The following is a 13,684-nucleotide window of genomic DNA, read 5'->3' on the forward strand; positions in this document are numbered from 1 at the left end:
CGTTGACATCAAAAAGCAAACCCAGTTCTGCAGAGGTCATTACTCACGCTCCCTCTGCTGGCTACACCGCAATAAATGCTCCAGCAGCCAGAAGCACATTTGGAACAGGATGTGAAGCGTGGTTATTTATTTTTGTATTTCTCAGACACAAGAAACATACCAATAACTAGATTTGCCAGCCTTACTACCCATGCAATTGTCCTACCGCTTGCATATAAACGGTCTCCAAACATTCCAGACCTTTTACTAAAAGGTAAAAAAAAAAAAAAAAAATTAAAAAAAACCAAATTAAAAAATCAAACATGGTCTGCAACACCACCTTTCCATGAACATCTGTGTTTATTTCCACTGTCTGCATTTAATCTTGAATTAAGTTTCCAGCAACAAGCTTGCCATTTCGTACCATCGGCATCAGCGTACTAGCCCCCGTAGCCCCCGGTTCTGAATCCCCAGCTGCACCTGAACTGCTACTTCTGATCCATCAGCTGAACAGCCAGTCCACACGACAGCTTCTAACAGATTGTTGCACTAAAAACCTACACATCGCTTATCCTAGGTCTGAAGTGACCCTACAATTGGGAGTATTTTTTCCTGAACTGTCTACACAATCACCATTCAGCAGTATTGAAGATGTAACAGATTCCTTTACTGGTCATACCAGAAAATTGAAATACAACCTTAGCTACAACCTTCTCTCATACAGCTCTCACTACTATTACTGTCCTTATTTCTCGGAAAGGAGCAACAAAGCTACACTCGTGCTTTTTATCCAGTTGAGAGCACTGGTATCTTTGTAAATTACTTTATACATGAAGGCTCCTGAAATGCCAGCTAACTAAGTCTTTAGAAGCTACTACTACATCCCGAATACTTCATCTTCTCATTGACTCACAGTGGTTTTTATTCAAGTCTAAATAAAAATGCTCCCTAGGTGGACAACTCCACATCAGATTTGAGCCCAAAGCAAAGAGGAGCGCAACGTTTCTTTAAATAAGTTTTAGTGGGAGGAAAAAAGTAACCATTATCCCTTCGTGTTACTGTAATATTTGATGCCGCGTACTTGTTCTTAACACATGTGGTATCTTCATTTCAAGTACCAGAAAAAGGGAAGAACCATACCAATTTAAAAAATTGCATTAGATTTTGGTCTGCTATTGGAGTTTGACTACTGAGCCATTAGGCACCATACATGTGTTCAGATCCTCAGTGAAAGAAGCAACACCAAAGCAGGTCTAGAGTGTTTTTGCAATCAGCTGCTCAGACAGCGAGGACCTGCAGTGCTGGATGGTGCGTGTTACCTGTCCCTGAAGTGACCACAAACTGCTGGAGTCCCAGATATACTTCCAAGTTATCCTGCAGAACTGGAAACTAGAAGAGACAAAAAAGGAACGTGATTTTGGGGCTTGGCAGACAGTTAACGCTCAACTTAATTACTCTGTTAGAGCACAGTTTTCTTATTTCTCCCTAGTGCCTTCAAAAAGACATTTGGAGAAAAGGCAGGTTGCTGGGCTCTGGGCTGATCCTGCACACCACAACTTATCATGTCTTGATAGCTGTCAGGAGAGATCACGACCCTGAAGGCACTTCTCTGTGGTAGCTCTCCTTTTCCCACAAGTACCAGCAATCAGCCTAACAAGATAATGGTCTGACAAGTGTAAGTGATGGCACAGCACGCCACCAGTACAAGTACGGAGATGGATGTACAACCCACACCAAACAGAGCAGGGGAAAGGCAGAGCCTGTAGCGCAGGAAGCTTACACCTGTAAGTATCAGCTTCTCAAAACGCAGCTATCAAAATATTACTCAAAGAAGCTGAGATTGGTACCTCTGGAGCAGACTACAGAAGTACTGCAGCACTCTGCCAGCAAGCTGCAGGCTGCACCAAGAATGGCTGAAGCCCCAGTGGGAAAACAGCCAAGGGAGGAAACACCACCGTTGTCATCCACACTGGTCTGGGAACAGAGTGTTAGCTTAACTCCATCATCCAGGATCGACAGCGAACACCCCTGATCCTGGTGATACTTCAGCTGAGAAGCAGGTTACACTACCACAGGGGAGTGTGTTATGAACTGAGACCAGAAAGCTTTCCAAGCAGCATCTGGCTGGCCAAGGGACTTCAGCAGTATCTGTCAGGGGGTTATGTGCACCTGAGTGCATTTGTACACATACAGGACAACACTGCACACTGACCTTTTCCTCGCAGATATCCCACCTGAAATACTATTTTCCAACCCTTTCAGTCTGACACAGTTCTACTTAATTTCTACAGGCAAAGTCACCACATTTGAAGCGGCTGGTTTCTTGAAAGTTCACTCATCCACCAAGCTCAGGGAACTGCAGTGCAGTGAAAAGCATGCAAAACTGCTTGAGCATCTCCCAGATTACCCAGTGTACAAAAATGAACTGATACAGGGCACTCCCTATCAAGTTTCTAACAGACTCTGCCTAGTTAAGACTTGAGCAGCTTTGCATAACTGCAGGAGGAGAATTTAAAAAAAACCAGAAAGTCTTCCCCATGTTAATGTGTGACTTTATGGAAGCCACGTGCCCCTCCCCACATGACCCATGTGCTCACTGAACCAGCTGCTCCCTTTGCTCGGCTCTTGCTGACTCACACCATGCCACCACGCTGCAGAGGAGCTTCAGCTTTCACATGGAGATTACTTAGCTCACTGCTTCAGAGTTTCTAGTAATATGCTTCTAGCGCTTAGCTCAGCCATAATGTTTCTTAAATAAAAATATCAATCACAAAAAGCAATCCAGGTCAGGCATCTTCTGCCTCTGCAGCAGCTCAATTTTCTCCACACCCTGGAAATACAGTTCAGAGGTACGCAGCACCTCCAGCAGAATTAACAGACTTGCTTTGAGATCCCACTGCTGTACTTGCTTTTCTTCTCATCCAGAGAAAAGGCACCAACTACTGTGAATTTGGGGCTCCACTGGCTTACAGCCTCAAGGTGTCCCCCTCAAAAACCATTACAGTGCTGCAGGCAACTTGTACAACGTCAATTCTAGCAACAGCAGTGGCAGGAGCTGGAGAGAGGCACTTATCTGCGTTTATCAGACATAATTTGCAACTGTCCAAGGCACGCTTTTTGGCATCTGTATCTGGCCTTTCATTTAAACAAAGATTTCACTCTCCTTAAAACCCTAATAACGACACTCTCATCTGCCTAATTTGCAGCACTGCCTCCTAACACAAAGGCCAAGATAAACAGCAGTGAAGGACTGCTGCCAAATATTTACTCTTTGGGAGATGGGAATTTCTAAGGGCTTACTGTCCAGAAAACAGGACTCATGCTCACTGAAGCACCCTCTTTAAAACACACCAAGACATGTGATAAAGGCAAAAACCCAAGCTTTTCCCTTCAGTTTCTGGTCTCCTCCTTGCCAAGATTTTGCATCCAAAACCAAATCTCCCTATTTCTTCAGTACTGTGGCCTCTATCAAACAGCTCGTAGCAAACTCCAGCTCATTTCACAGTGCTCCTTTGGTCTGGATAACTACTTACTAGGGTGGAGAAGGCATGAGTTGGCAATAGCTCCATGACTTTTGCAACCACTTCCAAGCTCTGGCGCAAGTACCGCTGCCACTCGGTCTGCTGCTACGGGAAGAAACAGCAAGGTAAGCACAGCACTTCCAGAAAGAAACAGATGGGGTTTTGTAGATTTGTAGGTCTTAATTGATGCTTGGGACTAGCTAGCTCCTTTCCGGAGCTTGGCTTTTGCAGACACACTGAGGAGATACTGCTCTTATGATTCTCATATACTGCCAGACACCTCATGGAGAATAATTTTGCCAAGCCATGCTTTGGGTACGCACGCGCGTTTCCCTGGGGTGATAAGCCACAAGCATTCACTCCTAAAGCACAGTTGCTGCTCAGATGACAAGCATCCGTTATGCAGAACAACCTCTCCTTCCAGTGCTCCGGGCTCATCCATTTTGGCCACCTACTCCATTTGTACAATTATCAGTATTGAGACGATGTTTACCAATACGGCCTTAGGAGAAATAAGCTTAAACGAAAGCACCAACAATACATACAGCTTAAAGCTTTTGTCTGAGATACTTCAGCATTTAAATTCCAAAGCAACCAGAAATGGATACCCAATGGCTCTGATAATCAGAGCATAAGTATCTATATTTTTTCCCCTCGATATGAATCAAGTTAAAACCAAAGGTCATACATATCCTTCCAATTGTGACTAAGTATATTATTGTTCAAAGCACTTAATGCTGCTTTAAACCTCCAACCCCACACAGAACAGAGTGAAGAAGCAGGTGTCTAGCTTGTACTCCAAAGTACAAGCTCTGGAAAAGACATTCTAGGCGTTACCAGTGCAAGAGCTAACATCTGGACCTGCAGCTGTCCTTGTTCAACTCTGCTCCTTACATCGTCATCCAGTGTCTCGTCATCCAACTCCTCCAGCTGGGCCTGGTTATACCTGAACTGGATTCGATTCAACACCTCTGTCAGCAACAGAACCAAGGCATCTTCGTACCTACGACCACAGAGAAAACAGAGCAAGAGTTTGATAAAACAATTCTGCGCCCACAGTCCTTCCAGTGAAGAAGATACGTAAAACCAGTGATAGTTTAAAGCCAGCCACTGCAAAGAGCCTGCAGCTTTACAGGTTTGTTGAGAGAACACCAAGTAGATCCTGGAATTAAGAGTCTCATGTGTTTTAGGTCACGAGCTACCTGCAAGAAAAGAGCCTTGGTAATATCTGATACCCCTCGACCTCTGAAAGGGAAAGGGAGAAATGTTAACAACAGAAGCAACCCAAGAGTTCAAAACAGGAAAGGCAGGAGTGGCTTGGCAGGAATAACAGCAGATGTACGCGAACAGGAGGCACCAACGGCCTCTTGTTGCCAAACTGCGCCTCAGCAGCCTGGCTGGTGCTCTGCTTTTTGGGCAGAGAATGAAGAACAGATGAAACAGGGCAGAGTTATTGATGCCCACCTCAAAAGGGGACCTCCCCTGAGGGTATTTGTTCTGCTGTGCTCTATCCCTGCGCTGCTGGCAAATGAATTCAGGCCCTTGTCCTCTGAAACAAAGCCGGCACTTTTCCCACTTGCACTGTAACACTAAAGGTATGTCCCTGAAAGCAAAGCTATCTTTTCACCTCTCAAGCTATGCAGCTGGCACAGAGTGCAGAAGATCCTCCTTCATCACCTAGGAATAATACCAAGTTGCAAAATCAGCACAGAGCCACCTGCGCATGCAATCATTCCTGGCGACGCAACGCTGAAATGTAGGGATTTTGAGGGAGTTTGGTTTGATTGCTTCTTTTAAAAACCTCCTTCGTCGAAACAGCTGGGGTCTGATGTAAAAGGTGATGCTATTTTCTAGGTGAGATGAGGTTGGAAAACGAGGCACAGCACACACTAGCAGAGATTCAGAGCACGATGCAACCCAAGTGCCAGATCAGTCAGCCGTGTCACTGGCTCAGCAGCTGAAAGCTCTCTCTGCACGGCGGCTGAATTACCATTTCTTCCGTAACCACGTGCCGTAACTCTAGATTATCCAGCAGTAAAAGTTGAAAGTTGTAATGCGCACGAAACGCAAGGTTTATAAACCACAGAACAGGAAACTTCATCTGCGCTCCTGCGGTGTAACCACTCCCAGACTGCCGAACTGCAGCGATGAGAAGCCTGAGAGCGCACAGGAAGCTGTAGCTGTAGAAGTTGCCACGAAGGACAGGTAGTTCTGACAAAACAGTACAAGCTCCAACCACTTACACAACTTTTTTTTTGTTTGTTTGTTTGCTTCTAATCTGACAGATCTCCTAGGGAGATGGTTATTGTTTGTTTCCACTTTCCCCACAACAAACTATTTGACAGGAAGATAACACACATTACGTGCACATCAGCCAGATGAAGAGGAGGAGCAGAATGCCAAGGCAAAGTTCAACAGCATTAGAAAAAAACGCAGCAAATTAGGAACAAATTATGCAAATACCTACTACTTGAGAAATTAAAAAAACACAGTTCCCATGCAGAAAGGAAGAGAGCTGTCTGGTGTAAGCTAGTTCCACATTTGTTCCTTGTGGTTACGATGTCAGGCTGTCTTTCAAAAACCAACCGCTTATGTTGAGCGTGCTCAAGGCAAAGCAGCCTCCTTCTGCGCTTAGCAGAATGTAATATGGCACAAGCCATGGCACTTTTAAGCCTCCAAAATTGGAACAAGATACCAGTATATTCACCAGATTTTAAAAATGGCAGCAAAGGAACTTTTATTAAGAGTGTGCCACCCATTTCAGGATATAGCATTGACAAAGGAAGAGCTGCCATCCACGGCAAGTGATACACATGACTAGCATCAGAGGTAAGCAAGTGGAACTTCGAACTTCCAAGCACAGTCTCACCAATATTTCTCAGAAACACATCCTCCATTTCAAGAGGAATTTTAAAATCCTAATGAAATACAAAAATTTTCCTAATTCACTAATTGGTTGTGTGATCTGTGTGAACGCTTACTAGGCAACTTACTCTCTGGTCTCCTCCTTTAATATGTGCTAAAACGTGCTCTAAAATTTGCTAAAATGTGTTACAGTTCTATTTTAGACTGCAAAGCTTTCCTCCTCTGGCTGCCAGGTTTACACATAACTTATGCGAGTGAGTTTTTTGACCCTAACTTGCTCAGTTTGAATTCTTTTGAGTGAGCGTGAAGCACTGAAGTTTACACTTTTTATACTTCACGATTTTAGAAAAAGGAAGGACTCAACCACATGTGAAGTTGGAGTAAGCAAAAGCTTATTTCTCACACTCCTTCCACGGTGACCATGAAGTGTCCTTGCAGCTGTCACAACTGCTTACCTGTTGAGTACTGCTTCTTTGTCTGCCAGGCGACTTTTAATTTTACTAGTCAAATAGTCCAAGAAGAGCGTCCAGATGTCTAAGCAAGAGAAGTAACCTTCATGGGTAGGCTGAAATACACCAGAACTCACAATTAATATCCCAAGCTATGGTAAGATTGCTTTCACACAATGAAAATACGAGTTAGTCTACACTCCAATACATGAAAAGAACTTCTTGGTTCATTGAAAAATTTCCAGGAGGTCAGTGGGGAGATTCATAGCTGTTAAAAGATGAACAAGAGCTTTAGCACAACAGTGCTAAACCCAGGAATCACAAGGGTGGTGTCAGCACAAACCCATCCCATGGCTCTACTGCATCAGCTTTGAACATTTTACTGCTTGTCCTTATCCACATGTGGGGGTAAATCGGGCCAGGTGGCATTGTGACGGCTTCTACAGCAAGGTAACACGGACCAAAAGCCACAGGGTTGCTTTTTTAATACTAAAACTGAAGTTACAAGGAAAGCCTCAAACAGAGTAAAACAGTAGATAAAGGAGAAAGAAAAGCATCCCCAAACACAACACAAGCACGCTAGAGAGGTTCTTCCAGACAACATTGTTCTTTCCAAGGACTAATAAAAAAATACAAGCAGAAGTTAAACACCAGACAAGTCCTTCTTGCAAGGTAACTACATGTGACTGCTGTCTCCAGCTAAGTTCAAGAGCACATTAAGCCAGGTCCAAGTCCCCAGCACTACTGAGCAAGTGCCAGTAAGACCAGTTAATTGCTTTTTTTCTGAGCTAACTTTAGGTATCAACTTCACTGGGGAAAACAAGGTAGCTCTGCTGTACAAGACAACAGAAGAGAGAACAGATCAAGGGAAAAAAAAAAAGTGATGTCGCAGGGCTGTACCTGATGGAAAGTGTATTTGAACAACAACGCCAAAAATTCAACCACAGGGAACTGGGAGTAGGATTCAATTCTTCGTAGGTGGACACTCACGAAGAGCCGGAGAAAGTCCGTAAACTTCTCAATGTAGCTGTAAGGGAAAAAAGAAAACACAACTAAGAACACACGAAGGATGTCACGAGGAAAAGCAATTTCATTGAAATTGTGATAAAATTCACTCAAAATCCTTTCATTAAAAAGAAAGTTAAAATTAACAGCCAGGAGAACAATTAAAATATAAAGCCCTGCAACAATTACCTACAGGACGGGCAACCCTTCATTCCATTAACACCTGAAACAGCAGAAAAGACAGTCTAGTCAAAAGCAACTTTAATATTCAGAGAAATATAACTGAGTTCAATCAGGCCTGCAAAATAAGCACCATCCCTCCCACCCCACGTAAGAAACATGTATTTAATAGCAAGGGTCATGTTACCAACGTAGATTAGTGAAATAAACTGTACCACTGAGGAATTCAGGTGGAAGCAAGAAGTTAATGCAGGAGTTAGCAACACATGTTAAAAATTTACACAAGATGGAGAGCCATGGAGTTGAGAGCTGGAAAGGACGGGTTCTTCTGCAGTGCAGACCAGCCACCTAGAAGTTCCTGAACTGAGCCCAGGCTTTTGTGACTGAATTAGACTATAAAGACAAATCTTCCTCTGAAGTATGGAGGAATGCTTAATGCTTAAGACTGTACAAAGAGAAGATCCAAAAAGAAGCCAGCTACCAAAAGTTCAGGGAGTCCAGCAAGATCACACTCTGCAGACCACGAGCTTTGTCATGGTTAGAAATCATCTTCATATCTGTCTATATAGAAAAGTGTTAAAAACTCCATCCGTACACAGGATTCATACGTTCCAACGTCACACACAAACGGCAAGAGCTCTGGCGATCCAGTGGCAACGGTGTGTGCAGCGAAGCCCATCCTTCCCATACGGTCAGAGCTCTAAAGTGCAACAGTACTTCAAGTTTTTCTTTTAAATAAAAAGCTAGGCTTAGTAAAGCTTCAAACACGCTTGAACAGTCTACTGTTACTGTGCTGCCTTGCTCTCCTCTCCCCCTCTGCAAACTCTCAATTTTTTGAGGGGGGAAATCCCCACTCCTTCTAAGGAAAACTCACTCAAGCACAGAAGCATTGCCAGCTAACAAAGAGCTGCAGCACTGCTGGTTATTACAAGCCTCCAAAACCCACACAATACTTTAAATATGCAAAAAGATCACGCTTCGTTTTCATTTGGTGCTGCCTACTTGATAAGACATCACTAAGCACATCTGACCACTGACCAAACACTTCAAAAGTAAAGCTAGCAAAAACTAGAGTCCAGACCCAAACACTGCCTTCCATTTTTTTTTCATTTTTACTTTCTAAAGGGGCTTTGATCTGAGACCCGTGAAATTCTTACCTGGCCCCTAGCTCTGGCAGCCCCAAAGCCCCTTCTGCAACCACCGCACCATTGTCCTTACCAGCCGTTTCCCACATTTTGGGATCTTCAAGTTAAAGCCAAATGCAAATAAAGCAAAAGGTGATTTAAGTTTACTCTTTCTGGACCAGTTTGGCAGTACCAGCCATTCGAAACCACACTGATTTTGTAACAGAACAAAAATAAGCAGCCCCACGAGAGGAAGGGAAGGAACAGAGCCAGGGCAAGAAGTTCTGAAGATGGCAATCTCCTGAAGGTATTTTTTCAGTGTTAGTTTTGTTTAGGATTTTGTTAGTCCAAGCCAGGAAGACACTTTCATGCAGTAAGTTCTTTAATTTTGGACATAAAAGTATAGTTATGCCCTTAAGTGACAACAGCAAAATCCTTGCATCTTTTTCCATAGAGAGGACAGAGTCAGCTCAGAGAAAGCTCCACCCCTTCAGAAGATTTTTCCAGGCTCCAGAACATCTTATTTACATCCCTATTTCAGACCTTCGCAATGAATTCAGGAGTCTCGCAGTTACAGACACCAGCAATCTCTGTGGATAACATATCTAAGGAGCAGAACGTAACGACACAGCAACACCATCTTCGTGAAGGCCAGCACAGCCACAGACCTTCCGCGGCCTTGCCAGTGAAGGCTGCTTGCCGATGTTCTCCACAAAAAGAAAGAACAAAGTTGAAAGAGGGATTGTGGGCTTCCAGGAGAGCTTTTCTGAAATCCAGAGTCTAACCCTTGGCTCTCTGCGCACATCTCTTGTATGCAAAGGTGGCAGATTTCTACTGTCCTAGAACACGTCTTATTTCTAGAAAGCAAGTGATGCTGAAGTCAGAGCGCGTTAGTGAAAAAAAAATGAGCAAGTAGAATTCTCTGTTAAACAGAAGTCATGATTAATCTAGATTGACTACTCCAGTTATATGTGTATCTAAAGATCTGGAAAAGGGGAATTTCACAGAAGGAACATGCAAGTGATCTGTACAAAGAGGCCCTGCAGTTTTTCCCTAGGTTTGTTTTTTGCCTCCCAAGTGGGTATCAAAGAAAAACGACAAAACACCCCAAAAGCCTTGCTGCTGAATTTGTGAATAGAAATATTTCTTACAGCAGCACCAGGAATTTATTTCCATCAAGTATCCGCTGCAAGGTACTGAGCACATTCGCACAGTTGCAACTCATTTGCTAACGCTGGCACCAGTCTGCCCGCCTTCCCACGGCACACACTCGCCCAGCGGGTCTGCAACGAGAGGCGGCATCGAGTCGTCACCTCTTCCGCCGCCCTGCCGACACGCGGATTCAACCACCCAACACAACAGCAAGGCGAGTCTCACTTCCTTGCCTACGAGCGGGAATACCCAATAGAAAAGTCGAGCTGTTTTAGGTAGTAAGGATGGTAATAACTTTCTGGAAAATGAGAATACGCAGCCTCCCGAGATGCTGCCACTTCCCTGCTGCCTCCGGTCAAGCACACCAGACAGCGTCTGCGGCGGAGCCATTCACCGCTGCTATGAACGGAGCTCCCCAAGCTTTCAGTGTTGTTTAAAAATTTTTTAAAAAGTAAAAATAAAAAAAACAATCGACATCATCACATCTCACTGAAGGGTAGGAAACTACTTCTATTTTCTTCCAAGCCATGACTCGGAGAATATCTACCCACTCTTTGTACGTTTGAGTTTAATTAGAGAAGGCAGACACCGACCAGGAAAGGGAATACTGCAATGCCTTTACCTCACTGAGCCTCTTCTGTTTTCTGTTACAACTGAATGAAGGGCAGGTTCAGCTCTTGTGCCACCTCAGACCTGCAGTCAAACAGCAACGAACGGGGGAAAGGGGAGGAAGAGGACAGGAAAGAATACAAACCTGTGCCACCATGGTCCCTTACCACACTCAGCCCCTTACCAGAACCTTACCTGTGGGCACCTACCTTGCTGCCTGCCTCCCTCAGCACAGTACTCTGAAAAAAAGGCGATTAGACACACCATGCATGACCACAAAATAATAAAGACAGTCCTTTAGAAAGCAAGAGGCCCTAGCACAGCTACGTAGCCGTTTGATGGCTCTTACCTTTCATCCAGTTCCTCTAGGCGGCTCTTCACCGTATGGGCGTTGTTCTCCTTGGTGATCTTCTGAAGGAGGTAGAAAGTCTGCTGGAACATCCGCAGCAAATACTCTTCAAACTCCATAGGCACGCAGTTCTTAGACATCAGTTCATTGATGCAAGACATAGCCAAGACGCCAAGTCGGCCACGCTCCTGGCCCAACATCGAGTTCTGGCTGCTGCCGTTGACAGAAGACATCTTCCGAACGCGGGTGTCGCAGCCAAAGCGAGCAAAGTGGAAAATGGTGGTGAGGAGTGATGGCGTGATACTGGTAGACAAAGGGATCCAGCTGAAGAGGTGTGCCAGGCACTCCAGTGCCAGGGAACATATGTATTCACTGTCTGTATCAAGGATGGGGATTGGCTGGTTCAGTAATTTGGCCACGCTGGGACTCTGCAACAGGCTACTTAACAGGTCACCTAGGAACCAAAGCACACATCTGCATTATAAATCAGGGCAATGGCCTTCAACGGTGCAACCACCCGCCCTAGCCACACAGCAAAAGCCACCAGAGCCTCTGGCACTCAGCAAGTTAGCACACAAAGATTTGCCCGAGGTGAACCAGCAGTTTTTGTATTCTGGAATTCTCTGACCTTTTGTTCAGACAACAGCAGGGTCATGGGGTGTAATTTAGGAATTTGTTATAACATTCACTCCCCTCACAAGGTCAAGCATCCTTGATGTCAGCTTGCACAAGTCCTCTTGTCACACTGAACATCAGCAGAGTTGCTTCTGTTGCATCCGACAGCTCGTGGACGATGTAAGAGCAGAGGTACCGAGTCAAAGCTTGCTTAGCACGGCACAGGTAGCTTTTCACAGTGAGCAAAAGCCCACAGCAGGCACAGATCATATCCCTCAGCCTCCAGCCACTCACATTTCAAAGGCTTCACAAGTCAGGCAGGGTTTGAAGAACTCTGTACAGCCTCAGGATTTACCTTCCATGAATTATCCAGTCTCCAACTAAAGCTACGTAAACTTAATATTTGCAACATCCCGTGAGCGAGTTTCACAGCTGAACTATTCATTGTGTGAAGAAAGGTTTTGGGGCCTGTCAGCTGCTAGTTTCATTTCCTAGCTCCTGTACCCAAATAGGGAAAAGGAAGACTCTCTTTTCATTCACCTTCTAGATGTCACTCAATAACTTTCTACTGCAGCTTCTCGCTCTCAGTTTGAGAGAATGAACAGTATTTTCTTGTTACTTACATGGAAGCCATTTAATACCCTCAATCATCATTATTCCCTTTCTCCAAGACTTGCATTTCTACTCTACACCTATGGATACAGGAAGACGAGAACTGCAGCCACTATTCAGGCACAGATGACCCTTAATTCCATACACCACCATAGCAGTTACCTGGTTTTGACTGCTACAAATCAACCTTTTTGTAGAATGACCTGGCCTAACACTCGGAAGTTAACCCTGCATACTGAAGGAGAGTTTGGAGCCCACGATTTGGCATGAGATGAGTACTGCTCTTCCTGCCCAAACACAGGTTACACTCACCTGGGTTGCATCCCATCTCCCATTTGCCCAGAGACATGCAAGGTCTTCCTGCAAGCCTTCAGTCACACCTCCTTTTCACTATTCTGACCATCTTGGTGCTGTCAGCAAGCCTCCTGGTCTCTTCCCTGAGCCCCTTTTTCAGGTCTCTAACAAGCATGCCCACAGCTGATCTCCCCCCTTCACAGCAAGAGGGGACCATTTCTACTCACCTTCTACCTCCTACCTTCTAACCATTGTTTCAACAGTGCAGAGTCTCCCCTTATCCCTGACGGCCTTTGCTTTCTCAAAAGCTTTTAGCCAGAAGCCTTCTTGAAAGCTTGATGCAAATCCAAGCAGACACCACCAGCTAGGCTGCCCTTCCCCACAGAAGCTGCCCACTAACTAGCAGGCTTCCACAGACCACACGCTGAAAATCTGTTCACACCTTCCTCGGGTTATTCAACACGCTTCTCTCCCTTGAGTATAAACAATCTCTTCACCTTTAGAAATCCACAGGCACTTGCTATGCTACAGAATTTGAAGTTCTCCCCAGAAAATCTGAGCAATTTTTTTGAAGTGAAATGACCCAACTCACTAGGAATACGAAAATAACAGATATGATTTACCGAGCTATTTCCAGAGTACTCAAAAGCACGCATGATGAACAGGTTCCTCTCAAGTCTCCATTTTTCACCAAGACTGATGTCTTGCATCACTAAATTCCTAACTCCTTGTCATACCTTGTAATTGTTTTTTTCTCCTCTGCTCCAGGAACTTAAGGCATCATGCTCCTTCAGCTGAACTGAATAACTCTGCACTTCGACTTTAATATTAAAGCAGCCCCCATGGTAACATTCACAACTGTACATATGCTGCAGTGCAAGAGCCGCTTGCGTTGCGCTTTTACAGACATCGATATGCCTCTTTTAAAAG

General features: G+C 44.6%; 1 protein-coding gene across 3 annotated transcripts in view; it reads right to left on the reverse strand.

The window, feature by feature from the left end:
* Window positions 1–13,684, reverse strand: part of XPO6 (exportin 6) — a 52,119-nt gene that overhangs the window by 13,294 nt on the left and 25,141 nt on the right. The window contains exons 7-12 of one of the 3 annotated variants that reach the window (XM_086759580.1): window positions 11,234–11,687; window positions 7,715–7,841; window positions 6,821–6,930; window positions 4,395–4,503; window positions 3,513–3,602; window positions 1,299–1,368 (exon numbers count right to left, since the gene is read on the reverse strand). In XM_086759580.1, coding sequence (XP_086615706.1) covers window positions 1,299–1,368; window positions 3,513–3,602; window positions 4,395–4,503; window positions 6,821–6,930; window positions 7,715–7,841; window positions 11,234–11,687 — 960 coding nt within the window. Of the gene's footprint in view, window positions 1–1,298; window positions 1,369–3,512; window positions 3,606–4,361; window positions 4,504–6,820; window positions 6,931–7,714; window positions 7,842–11,233; window positions 11,688–13,684 lie in introns of all 3 variants that reach the window. The other 2 variants (XM_086759578.1, XM_086759579.1) reach the window with 2 other exon arrangements.

This window comes from Chlamydotis macqueenii, chromosome 15 (genome assembly GCF_036417535.1).
Source record: "Chlamydotis macqueenii isolate bChlMac1 chromosome 15, bChlMac1.mat, whole genome shotgun sequence".
In the NCBI taxonomy this organism is placed as follows: Eukaryota; Metazoa; Chordata; class Aves; order Otidiformes; family Otididae; genus Chlamydotis; species Chlamydotis macqueenii.